Below are 13,694 nucleotides of genomic sequence, written 5' to 3' on the forward strand. Positions count from 1 at the left end.
CCTTCCTGGTTGACCCTACTCGCTGAGTCAACCCGTTGACTCGTCGAGTTCCCATACTCAAAACTCCCATATCACGACTCAACTCGTCGAGTTCAACAATCTCTGAGTTCCATCCTGCTCAACTCACCGATTCACGGCTTAACCAGAAAAGGTTATGGTTCCACGACCAGACTCGCCGAGTCCAATAACGGAGTCGTCGAGTCCAAGGAAATCTTCAACAGACTCGCCGAGTTGTTCTTCCAACTCGCCGAGTCCACACGGGACTAATCAGACCAAACCCTACCCGACTCGCCGAGTCTTCTTCCAGACTCGCCGAGTCCACACGGGTTATTCCATAATCTGAAAATACAGAGCTTCTCCTTTGCTCCAAACAATAGATCAGGGTTCCAATGGTTTCATTAGCAACATAAATTTGCTACCTTTACGTGCTTCCATGACCCATTCACCAAAAACCAAGCTAAAACTTAACTCATTAGGGTTGGCTTTTGCATATCTACACAACGGGCTTTCTTCACATAGAATCCATATAGAACTCAAATCTGGAGTTTCAACTCCAAATCTAGCTCATGCATCAAGATCTCATCATAAATTCCTCCAAACAAACCCTAAAGCTCCATGAAAGGTGGATCTAGAAGGAATAAAGCCAAGATGACGAATCCTTACCTCAAAACAACCTCCAACTGAAGAGTAAACCAAATCTCCTCAAGCCTAGTTGATCCAAGCTCTTAATATTCAAGAGTTCCTTCCTAAATCCACTTATCTAAGCCCCAAAATGCTCCCAAGTCTCTCACTTATGATTTTAGGGCTGCTGATTCTCAGGGGAGTAATAAGGGGCCGAAATGGGGGCTTAAGTCTCCTTAAATAGGGTGCAAACCCTAGGAATTAGGGTTTCTCATTCCAGCATGGACTTGTCGAGTCCAGCCTCCGACTCGGCGAGTCCGGTCACTTAACATGTGTCCGACACACGCTTAGACTCGACGAGTTGCAACTCCTACTCGCCGAGTTCCTCTTTTCCAACTTACACTTTGCCCCCTGAACTCTTAATTCTGACTTGGGATGTTACAATCAAATCATAGAAACATAAGGAGGTGCACGATCACGCCTTCGCCTTCCCACGATCACCAGAAGTACTTTAAACAACATCAAAAATTGTAAGCCCGAAGCTTAGTGAGTTTCCCCAAAATACCAACGTTATACAATCATAATCATATCATATAAACAAACAACATGCATAATGAGCCTTCAGCCTGACTTGTGACAACCCGAAATTTCTGTCTTATACAACTATTCAATTCAATCAAAGTCAGACTTGTTTCTGCTATCTTTTAGCATTGTTTATGGTCTGTTGAGTGTTCTAAGCCTAGTACATTCAAGGATTGGGTGTTAGGAATTATCTGCTAGAGTTCATTGTGCAGTATTCAAGACGGAAAACTCCATCCTGTGGAGTTTACAGCCATAAACTAGGGTTCACGGCCACAAACCCTTCCTTGGCTGTGAACTAGCTCCTTAAGTAAGATATCCCTTCAATTTTACATCATTTCTCACAATTTCAACTCGGGAACACTCATTTCTCTCTCAAGTATCATCAAGAACACTTCAAAATCCCGACAAATTTGTAAGTGTTTCTTCCATTTGTTAGTTGATACCTTGCTTAATCTAGTGAAACCTTATGATTTAATCCATGAAATCATCTCTTTTTGGTTAGATCTTCAAGACCACCAAGAACACCAGGAACACACACACACACACTAGTTCTTTGGTTCGTGAACACCCCTTCAAGCTTCAAAACGTAAGTATCCTTTCCATATACTAGTTATCCTTTAGAAGATCTTGAATCCCCATGAATCAAACACCCTTTTTAGCATGATCTTCAAGAGTTTACGACCGTGAACCCTTCATATGGTAGTGAACCCTTCAAGTGATCATGATAGGGCCGTAAACCCTTCTTAGACCAAGCATGGGCCATGAACACTTCAAGTGTTCTTGGTCGTGAACACTCCTAAGGCCGTGAACACATCCTTGTGTGGTCGTAAACACCTTTAGAACAATCATATGTGATTGTAACAATTCATACCAAGTGTTTCCTAGTCCCTAAGGTGGTTCCCTAACATGATTAGTTGTTGTCACACCCCCAAACCAGAATGGCGGAAACATTCGGGGGTGGATGACTTCACGTAGTATCACAACCATTGAATATTGTAAAGAAAGTAACACAACCATCACATACATAATGAAAACGTATATTGTTGTGTTATACATATTAGCAAAAGAATATTACAATGAGATGATAAATGTTTCAATAATAAAACATCCTTAGTGTTTCCTTCTCCAAAAGCTGGTGGTTACCTGTATTAGTGATTCCCTGAGAAATACAAGTGGTTTCGAAAAAGAGTCAACAATTAAGTTGGTGAGTTCATAAGAGTTTTGCTTTGAAAAGTATGTCCTTTTTGATAGTAAATCGATGAACGAGGTTTTCAGAAAATCCAATATTTTCTATAAATGATTTGAAAAGTTTCCCGTGTTGAAATGCGTTAGTGTTTTCCATACTTGTATAATAGTGATAAACTTTGTGTTAACAATAAAATGGAAAACTGAAATGCATAGATGAATCTCGTAAATCAAACTTGTTTTTATACTTTAATGTGAGTTTTATAACCATGCTATTGACATTGATGGCCTGTAACAACGTTCTTCAGGCGTTGGAACTGTTATGACATTTGTCACCCCAGGCCTGCCGGCCTAGCTGTAGCTAACAGCTTAGGTGTGGGATTGTCAATCCCGTATAGATCTATACACAAGTATCACGCTCTCTCTCCAAGAGATTATGGTATATAATACAGGACTTGAAATGCATACACACGAGTACGTTGAAGTTTAAATGTCTCACATTACTTAGTATAAACAGATTTACGATAATAAAGACTTTACTTCTTTTGAAAGCATTTCATTTGTCGAGATGTTTATGTAAAATGTATGAATCACTTGAATACTATACGCATTATAGTTTCTCAAAAGTATGTTTCCATATAGTAAGAACAACTTGGTGATATATTAGCCCTTTAAACATAACGTTATTTTTGTATCAAAACCCTATAAGAACGATATTATAATTATGTTTATGAAATGATACTTTGACTTGTAATGTACTTGTATTCCCCCCCTAAAACGTGAAAAGAATTGAAAAGTAGGGGTATGAACTCACTCGTTAAGTTTGAAGAGAGAGGCTAGGGTTGAGCAGAACTTCGACCGTGGATGGTTGCGTCGTCGGGCTCTTCAGGGATCTCTGCAGCGTAAATCTTTCGTCGGGGGCTCGAGTGCGGAAACCAAGGTGATGGAATGGTCTCTGGAGCTTTAGAAGAGTGTGAGAGTATCTGGAGGTTTGTGAATGTGTGCTTAAACTCGAAGCTTATGCCTTCTATTTATAGGGCTGGAAACCCCCGTACGCGGCGCGTAATCTTGGAGTACGCGGGGCGTAATATGGCGTCATGGCTTACGACTCGGGTCTAGCTAACGTAGCTTGGGCGGGTCGATGGGACTTTTGGGTCTAGCCGAGTGTAGCTTGGGCGGGCCGATGAGACTCGACTCTGGGTCTAGTACGCGGGCGTACTCCCAGAGTACGCGGGGCGTAATCCCTGCTTCCGACTTCTAAATTCCGTAACTTTCGCGTACGAGCTCCGTTTTTCGTGTTCTTTATATCCACGCGTAGGTGAGATTATGCTTTATAACTTTCATTTAGACTTCGTCGGCTAGTTTTGACTTTATTTTTAATGATATATTTTTAATAGGTCGGGCCTCCTAAAGTTCGTTAAAAATTCATAGGTTCTTTATTCGACGTCGGTTTTCGTTTGTCTTTTTATTGTTTTAATACCACTGAGGAGATCTTCAACTTCCGTTTAGGTGGCGATAGCTAAATAACACTCGTTCTTCAATCCGAGTTTTTTAGCCCTCTACTACTGTTACGAAACTTTGAAAATTCGTAACTTCTTCATACGAGGTCCAATTTGGGCGATCTTTTTATGCACGCTCACCTTTCAACGAGATCTACGACTTTTGTTTAGATACTTAAGGCAAGAATGTATTATATTGAGATTTTACCTTTTTACGTCAAATAATGTTTTAACGTCGTGTCGTAAATATACGAGTGGTTATACTTTCTTCAATATAACCCGGTTTTGAGCGTTCTTTATGTTTTTGGAAACCTTGGCATGATATCTAATATTTGATGCATCCCAACTTAGATACTTGAACACTTTATTTTCGAGGTTAATTCCGTTGTATTTGGCTTTCGAGTGTTACAATGCTTTTGGAAAATATAGGGTTGTCACAGTTGTTATATACACTAATTATATACATATATGTGTCATTATATGCTTATAGGATCTGTTTGTGCTCGAGGTTTCACTTGACACTTAGCATCCTATATCGATCTTGCATTCGTATCACTCACTACAGGTGAGTTCACACCCATAACTTATCTTTTAAATGATTTTAAATGCTTTTAGGGGGGGGGGGGTACAAGTAGAAAACATTATAGTTATTGTATCAATCACATGTGATTAATAACTATCAAACAAGTGGATTTCTTATACTTCAAACTGTGTTATCTAACAAAATATTTCAAAATGTTTTATCAAACTCTTTTATATGCTAAACTCTGTTATCAAACTCTTTTAAACTTATATATTGTCAAAATCATGTCTATATAGATATAGTTATATAAATAAGGTTGAAAGGGCTTAGGACTAATAACTCACTTTATTTCATGTTCCTTGTTTGGTTGTGGACTTAGGGTATTGATTGTTTATCCGAGTTTCGTTTGAATCTTAGTTATATATTATGTATATGTGTATAGAGATAAAAGTTCTTACATTAGTTCAACACCTTTGGGTAGCAAAGGTGTTCAAACATACTCAATCATTCAAACAACATTACTAGTAAAAAATTATAATAGGTATAGTTTAAAGGACTACTACTCACTATTTCTAGTACAATGAAACATACAAGAGTCAGTTCATACACGAGTCAGTTCAAACATACTATAACGAGAAACATAAAGAACATACTATAACGAGAAAACAGAAAGAACATATTATAACGAGAAACAGGGAGGAACATACTATACAAAGAGAACATACAATACACTAGAACAGATAGAACATACTATACAAATACAAGAATACTATAACATTAATGTGAGCCACTACTTCATGGCATGGCAATATACTGTTGTGTCACGTTTTGTAACCATAGTCTCCTGGAGGGATAGCGTGAATTTGTGTATAGATCTATACGGGATTGACCATCCTACACATTGCTGCTAGCTACAGTGGGACCTGCAGGTCTACGGGTGACAAATGTCATACCATTTTGACGAGTTTGATCATCGTCTTTTACTAGTTAATCAAGTATGGTTATAATCTCATCACATTTTACCTTAATTAAACAACTGGTTTAAGGTAGTTAGTACAATGGTAGTTACTATATACAATACTATAATACATCTTTATTTTCCCGTTACATTCACATTGTGATCTTCTCACATAAACGGTAATGTAAACTATATTTTTGGTAATGCTAGTCATACTTGGGAAAAACACTCACATTTACAAAAGAACAAACATACAAAACAGTCGGGTCTTGGTGGTAGACTGCTTTTCATTATAAGTAGAAAATATAGGATTTTCTAGGAGATACAAACATTTACACCAAACAACTTACAAACATTTACATCAAACATTTACAAACACTTTCATCAAACATATACAAACATTGATACTAAAATACTTATGAACTCACTAACTTAAATGTTGATCTACTCTTTCAAAATAACTTGTATTCTCAGGTCACCAGTAGACAAGTACACTGGACCAGGTTTTGAGAAGACGGGGCACATTTGAGACTCGTCTTTTATTTTGATTCATATTTTGGTGTCTTCCAAACTATACACAGAACACACTTGTATTAAATTATATTATTAATGCAATGGATGATGTTGTTGCTTGCTTACTATTGTGCATTGTTATGATACTAAACATGACGTCCTCCGCCCCCGAACGTTTCCGTCGTTCCGGTTTGGGGGTGTGACAGATTGGAACGCCTCATAGGGCCTTTAGCCTATCTGGACCACTCTCCGAGCCTTCAGCACGTCTGGACCGCCTCGCAAGGCCTTCAACCTATTCGGACCGCTCGTCGGGCCTTTGGCCTGACAAGTACGCCCTCCCGGGCTTATAGTCTATCCGGTCCGCCCTGGGTATGTTGGTCTTTAGCACTAAGCGGGACCGCCTCAACCCAACCCCGAATCAAACAAACATGTGCACATAAATATCATACACTAGCATATATAACAGTCATACCGATCCAACAGATCATAAATCATAGCAACATCTTATAACCAGGATACCGACTTAACCAGTCACTAACATAACATTATCCTATATATATCAGGATATCTACCTACCAGATCACTAAGCATAACACCATCCTAACCACCATGATGCAAATCAATAAGCATATCATGCAATAAACCCGAATATAAATCCAAAAGGGCTGACATTGGTGCCTTCGACCCTGTTAGTATAGTGAGGACAACTCACCTCACAAGTTGCTCTGAATGATAATGTCAAACTCCTCTAAATACAGATCCAACTCCAACACCTACATCCACCAATGATCCACTTCCATAAATTCCCAAATTACTAAAATACCCCCATAAGTCAAATTGGTCAACCCTTGGTCAAATTCAAAGTCAACGGTCAAGGTCAATAGTCCATGTTGACCTAACTCGTCGAGTGCAACTCACTGACTCGTCGAGTCCTTCCAGAACTCGAGAAGTCGTGAAAACCCTAGTTGACTCGCCGAGTTTCCAGGCAACTCGTCGAGTCCATGTGTGTCCAAATATCGGGAAAACCCTAACTGACTCGTCGAGTCGTCTCACTGACTCGCCGAGTCTATACAAAAACCCACCACAACCAATCTTCATTAGACTTATCGAGTTGACCATGCAACTCATCGAGTCCCTTCGGTCCATTTCTCATTCAGACGATTTTAAGCTACCATCTTAGGGCATGGTTTCCACGTAAAGTTGCAAACTTTACGTACATGCATGGTCCTAAATGCCAAAACCAAGCTAAGGGAAAGGTTTAACCCAAAGAGAAGGGTCAAAGCTTGATAAATTTGATAACTTTATGACTATAGAGACTTAGAGGAGTCCAGATCTGAAGTTACAACTTCAGATCATGCCCAATACCCGAAATAACCCACAACCAACTAGAAAATGGCCCTAAACCTTTACATGGAGAGATCTAGCTAAAGATAACTCAAGGTAACGACTTGTTACCTTCAAAATGATGCCAAGATGAAGTAGAGTCAAATCCACAAGCTTCTCTTTGCTCCAAGCTTCTTAGACTTCAAGCCTTCTTCACAAAATCCACCTTCCAAGCTTCTTTACACACAAAAATGGAGAGTAGGCGAGATTAGCGTTTTCTGAGCTCAAGAGGGACGTTAAGGGAGGCTAATGACCCTTTAAATATCAAAACCCTAGAAATTAGAGTTTCATCATCCTGCTCCTACTCGTCGAGTCGGGGTCCTCCGACTCGTCAAGTAGACCACATAAATCACGCGGGCTGACTAAAACTCTACACAACGAGTTGGGGCCTCCAACTCGTCGAGTAGACTTCCTTAATTGCATGAAATCCCTAAATCTCATTCTCGGAAATCGGCATGTTACACAATATGTGTGATTTGTGAATGGTGGAGTTGATCGGTGATAAGGAAGTGGTGGGTGAGAGAATGACATAAGTAAATTAGAATGGGGAAGTGGTCATATGGGGTTATGTTTTTTAGGTTTTCTTTTCCATGCTAGGAAGGTTACAAATGGCTTGTGTTGTCGGAAAATATAAAGTAAAGGGGAAGGGAAGAGGTAGTAGACAGATCAATCATGTAGTGACCATGGTCGGAGGCGTGTCAACGTGGTGATGCAGGGGATGATAATATAGATGTATCAAGTCGAAGGTAAAAGATGGTTTTGGGTTAAAGGAATGGAACAAGTCGTTAGACTTTAATAAAATAATAAATCTTGATAAATTATATAAACTATAGGCAAAATAGTAATTTTAACAAGAGTTAACATCCAAAAACTAATGCATTTTTGGACTAGAACCGCACCGAAACTAAAAAAAGACCATTTATGTGAGTGAATATTTTACCTAAAAAAATGAGCAAACCAAAGGGACTATTATGCAGTTTTGTCATTGTATAATGTATAATTTACGGATCTAACTTCATTCATATGACCAGAACGAGAACAGGGCTATCGTCCGGAGCAAGAAAACTCTCCATTCCCCTCTCTTCGTCCAAGTATAACTCTCAAACCTTGTAATCACTCGCTCTTTTGATTTCTTCGTCAACCTTCAATCATGGTGCTCGAGGTACGTTTTCAGTTTTACCATATATTCTTCTATTTAAAAAAAAACTAGGGTTTTAATTTGTTATTGAAATCAGGCTACGATGATCTGTATCGATAATTCAGAATGGATGCGTAACGGGGATTACTCACCCACTAGGTTTCAAGCTCAAGCCGACGCTGTTAATCTCATTTGTGGCGCTAAAACCCAGGTAATTTGATAATCAATCATAGGGCTTTTGTTTTGTTGTTGCCAGTAGTTTAAATCGTACGCAAATATTTTTGATTGGGAAAAGTTTTCAGTAGATTGAGACGATGAATTGTGTAGTTCTAGACGATTGGCTACCAGTTTTTTTCTCTTTACATAACTTATATTCATCTATCGGGGCTTATTCTCTGATGAGAAACTGAAAATTTGATGTTGCAGTCTAATCCTGAAAATACTGTGGGCGTATTGACAATGGCTGGCAAAGGCGTTCGTGTTCTTGTCACTCCTACTAGCGATCTTGGCAAAATCCTGGCGTGCATGCATGGTTAGTTTCTTTGAATGATTCGAGTATTTACTTACAATCTACAACACATTAGTATGAAGTTTGAAGTGCTGAAATTTATTCTTCACTTACTCAGGTTTAGAAATAGGAGGTGAGATGAACTTAGCAGCTGGGATCCAAGTTGCTCAGTTAGCTTTAAAGCATCGGCAAAACAAAAAACAGCAACAAAGGATAATTGTGTTTGCTGGAGGGTATGTAATATGTATAAGGTCCTTTTACTTTACATTGTCATCTTCTGATTTTCTTCCTCTTATTATTAACAATCAACATTTATTGGTTTTGGATTTCAGTCCTGTAAAATACGATAAGAAAGTACTGGAGATGATAGGGAAGAAGTTAAAGAAGAACAGTGTAGCTCTTGATGTTGTGAACTTTGGTGAAGAAGATGAATCAAAGTCAGAAAAGCTTGAAGCTTTAGTTGCAGCTGTAAACAACAATGACAGCAGTCACATTGTTCATGTCCCAGCTGGATCAAATGCTCTTTCTGATGTTCTTCTAAGGTTATTTATTATAGAAATTATAATTTCTTTTTCATTCCCAACATATGATTTATTAACTTTAAGGTGATGAATGTTTTACTGTTGTTAGTACTCCAATCTTTACTGGAGATGGAGAAGGTGGAAGTGGATTTGCAGCAGCAGCAGCTGCAGCTGCAGCTGGTGGTGTGTCTGGTTTTGACTTTGGTGTTGACCCGAATCTTGATCCTGAGCTGGCACTTGCTCTTCGTGTCTCCATGGAAGAAGAAAGAGCAAGGCAAGAAGCTGCTGCTAAAAAAGCTGCAGATGATTCTTCAAAGAATGAAGGAGGGGAGTCTAGTTCACAAGATGCAACTATGTCTGAAAATGTTGGGACTTCTGAGAATAAAAAAGATGATTTAATGGTTTCTTCTTCTTCTTCTTCTTCTTGTTTTTTAAGTTTTAAGTTTACCCTTTTTGGTAATTTTTCTAATAATGGTGAGGTGGCACAGGATGATGAGAATGCATTGCTGCAACAAGCTCTTGCCATGTCAATGGATGATCCTGCTGCTGCTGCTACTGTGACAACAAGGGATGCTGACATGTCAGAGGCAGCTGCTGATGATCAAGATTTGGCACTTGGTAAACTAAATTAAAAGTCTTACTATTAATATTTCTTGATATTTTTGGAATTAATTTTGTGTTAATTTAATTTGCAATTTGCAGCTTTACAATTGTCTGTTGAAGAAGGTGGAAAAGATGGATCAGGATCAGGGCAAGCAGATATGGGGAAGCTTTTGGCTGATCAGTCGTTTGTCTCATCTATTCTTGCTTCTGTATGTTTTTATTTTTTTGTGAATAGAAAAAAAAATAATAATAATACAAAAAATGGAGAGAAATTTGATTATTTGGGATGTTTGTTGGTTTTGAAGCTGCCAGGAGTTGACCCGAATGATCCTTCAGTCAAGGATTTGCTTGCTTCAATGCAAAATCAGCCTGAGGTTAGTTATAGTTTAAACTTCAAAGATGGTATTTTTATTTATTTTTTAATTTAAATGAAAAATAATTTGAGATTTGATCAGTCTGACCAGAAGAAAGAGGAGGATAAAGCACCCAAGGAAGATGACAAGTGATTTTTGGTGGTGTTTATCAACTTTAATCATGTCATGGCACTTACTTGGATTTGTAAAAGATAAGATGATCATTAATTTCTCATCTTTCAATGGATAATTTTCAAAGTGGATATTGTTTGTGATTTCAATGTTGTTGCTTGTGTCTAGTTGTCTTACACGAAATTGAAATTGTTTTTTAAGTATGCTGTATGGGAAAAGGAAAGAGGCTACAAAAGTTCTTTAATGATTATAACTATTGAAAATTACATTTTAAATGTACATCCTTATCTAAGAAAGGATACCATCTTATAAAATAAGATTCAAACACCCACCAAGACCTTTCCTAGGGGTAAAATCGTCCACAATCTATTCAGGGGCAGGATTGTCATTTTTGCCAAATAGTCTTTGTAGTTCCTAACTGCCACAAGATGTTGATGTTTAGCAATTGCTTATGACCAACAAGCTTGATTGGATTTTGACCACCGGTGACTATGAAAATAGACTACAGAAATCTAGGTTATATCCTTGTTAGGCAAGGTGAATGCCTTGGATAAGGCCATGCTCTTTGGCTTCTTCAAGTGCTATGTTAAGTCCTTCAATCGCTAGGATGAAAAGAAAACAAAAGAGAGGGTCTTTCTGTGAACTCCCCTCTTGAGTGAAAATTATTTGGACGCTAAACCGTTGATTATTACATAGTCACGAGTTGAACATAGACATCAATTGCACCATTTTTACCAAAGTTTATCTATGCCATGACAAAGTCGAGATAATCCTAGGTGAGGCAGTTAAAAGCCTTCTCAAAGGTGACCTTGAGTAGGAATGCCTTGTGTTTGTTTTTATGAAGCCAATAAAATGGACACCTCGTATCCCTATTGTTTGAAGAAATTACATCGATAGTCCCTTTTCAAATCTCTCTCTCTCTCTCACACACACACACATAAACATCTCTCTCTCTCTCTCTCTCTCATGTTGATGTAGATGCCCGATCCCTCAGCATACAAGACGCGAACCTCACCTTTGTCGCCTCACGGCAAAAGCTCGTGTGCTGGGCATTCTCCATGTCTGCAACCTAACGACGACTAGTGATGGGACCCTAACCCCAAAGAACTCAAGCACACCACACGCCTTGAACTCCCGAAATGAGGGAGCTCGAGCCCCAATCTGACCCACAACGATCTCGGCACGAAAAGGCCTGAGCCGCTCCTCCATAATCTCCATGATCCCTTCCTTGACGGTACCAAAGATCACTGGGGTAGCGTCAAGTATGCCACGAGTAACCTTAGCCGCGATAAGATCGCGTAGCCTCTCATCAATGGGCTCTACACCAGAGCCTGAACCTGATCATAATCCTGAACCCGAACCTCCTCGCATAATCATCACCATCCTCAACTGAAAAATACAACATAAATAGCAATTGATAAAGAAGTTCAAAGGGATTCCTCCTCACCAGACTCCTCAGAGCCTCCATGTCTGTCCTTGTTTCGGGTACATGTCTTGTGTTTTCAGTAGTACGGGCCAAACACTACCTTCCACACCTATCTGTACCTTCCCCAAGGCTATACCTGGTATTTCTAATTCACCCAACCACAAATAACATGACCCACAGAACAAAACACAAACTCAGATCCTAGACTATTCTAGGATTTCTCAATCCTCACCGAACCAGAAACTTAAATCAATCATAGTAGGTTGCCCTATGCATGCAAGTTATACACAAATAGAATCACATAGATTGTCAAATAAAACTTCTACCCTAAACCACAACCAAACAAGGAACAAGAATAAGGCATAATCCATCATTCTAGGGCTATGCAATCCTAGACATATACAACTTTGAAAGCATACACTTAGCAAATAATATATTCGACATCAATTTCCAAGAATATATCTATAGCATGGCTAATACATTGGGAACACTTACTTGAGCTCGACCGATTACGCGCATTGCACTCTCCCCATTTTACTTAAGAAAACCGTTTTCAGGAAAAAATTAACTTTTGTTTCTTTTGAAAAAGGGTTTACCATTTCCTTGGTTTGAGTTCTGACACATCCGATAGAGTGTCTGAATCCCTCAAACCAAGGCTCCGATACCAACTTGTAACAACCCGAAAATTCAAATAAAAATTTTCATTTAATATTCAGAAATCACAATTATATTTGTTTTCCCAAAATTTCATTACATAAACTTTTGTCCATAAGATCAGAGTATCTAAAACAAGAAATGCAGAACACTGGAGAGTGCCTGTTGCGCCATCAAGTTGGGCCCTTGCCCTTAGACCCTGAAGTACCTAAAGCATCCAACAAACTGTAAGCAAACGCTTAGTGAGTTTCCCAAAATACACAAGCATATACCATATAATGTCATGCAACATACATATAAGATTGTCATGGAGTCCGTCTATGGTCTTCACCCGGAATGTCATGGGCTACCCCCATGGCCTTACACCCATGGGCCATGGGCACCCCCCTATGGTCTTTACCATGTGCCATTGGCTCCCCTCATAGTCTTTACCAAGTCATAACATGCCAGATAACAAGCCATTGCATACATAACTAATGAAATCTCATATCAACTAATGGGTCGACATTGGTGCCTTCGACCCATTGGTATAATGAAAAGACTCACCTTAGTCTATTGATCACAATAGTTACTCGACTCTACCAACCCAAAATCCCAAACTGAACAATATACAAATAACCCTAATTAGGATCATGACACAACCATGGGCCCAAAATCCTAAGTCCAAGTCCCACCATAATGGCCCAAAGGCCTTTCCTTCACTAATGGGCCTAACATAAAAATCCAATTCTATATTGGGATACAAGGCCCAAAAGGCCCAACATGCCAATAATGGCCCAAATAATAAATTTAGGCCCACAAATTCAGCTAGTCCAGGCCCAAACCTTTAGGTCCCAAAGGTTCGAAGCTCCACCGGAAGCCCAAGGTTCTCTGAGAGCGTAAGCCCAACATACCTCTTCAATACACTTAACGTACTGGATCCATGAGTTGTACGCACAACGTACAACATATTACACCCAGTGTACTAACTGTCTTGCATCAAACTCCATTAAGTCCTTAATGCATGAAGACTTTTCACTCAAAATTTAGATCTTAGACTTGTTAAGGGTCATAAGGCATAAAATTAGCAACTTTATGCCTTTGCATGCCATATAT

General features: G+C 39.1%; 1 protein-coding gene across 1 annotated transcript; it reads left to right on the forward strand.

Moving 5' to 3' along the window:
• Positions 1 to 8,255: 8,255 nt before the first annotated feature.
• On the forward strand, positions 8,256 to 10,668 carry LOC145011181 (26S proteasome non-ATPase regulatory subunit 4 homolog). Its single transcript, XM_078969841.1, has 10 exons — positions 8,256 to 8,426; positions 8,500 to 8,613; positions 8,829 to 8,934; positions 9,029 to 9,143; positions 9,243 to 9,452; positions 9,541 to 9,832; positions 9,920 to 10,049; positions 10,134 to 10,243; positions 10,340 to 10,408; positions 10,490 to 10,668. Exons 1-10 carry the CDS (start codon positions 8,415 to 8,417, stop codon positions 10,538 to 10,540), a joined length of 1,209 nt encoding a protein of 402 aa, XP_078825967.1. The 5' UTR covers positions 8,256 to 8,414; the 3' UTR covers positions 10,541 to 10,668.
• The last annotated feature ends 3,026 nt before the right edge of the window (positions 10,669 to 13,694 follow it).

This window comes from Lactuca saligna, chromosome 8 (genome assembly GCF_052625555.1).
Source record: "Lactuca saligna cultivar CGN05327 chromosome 8, ASM5262555v1, whole genome shotgun sequence".
Taxonomy (NCBI): domain Eukaryota; kingdom Viridiplantae; phylum Streptophyta; class Magnoliopsida; order Asterales; family Asteraceae; genus Lactuca; species Lactuca saligna.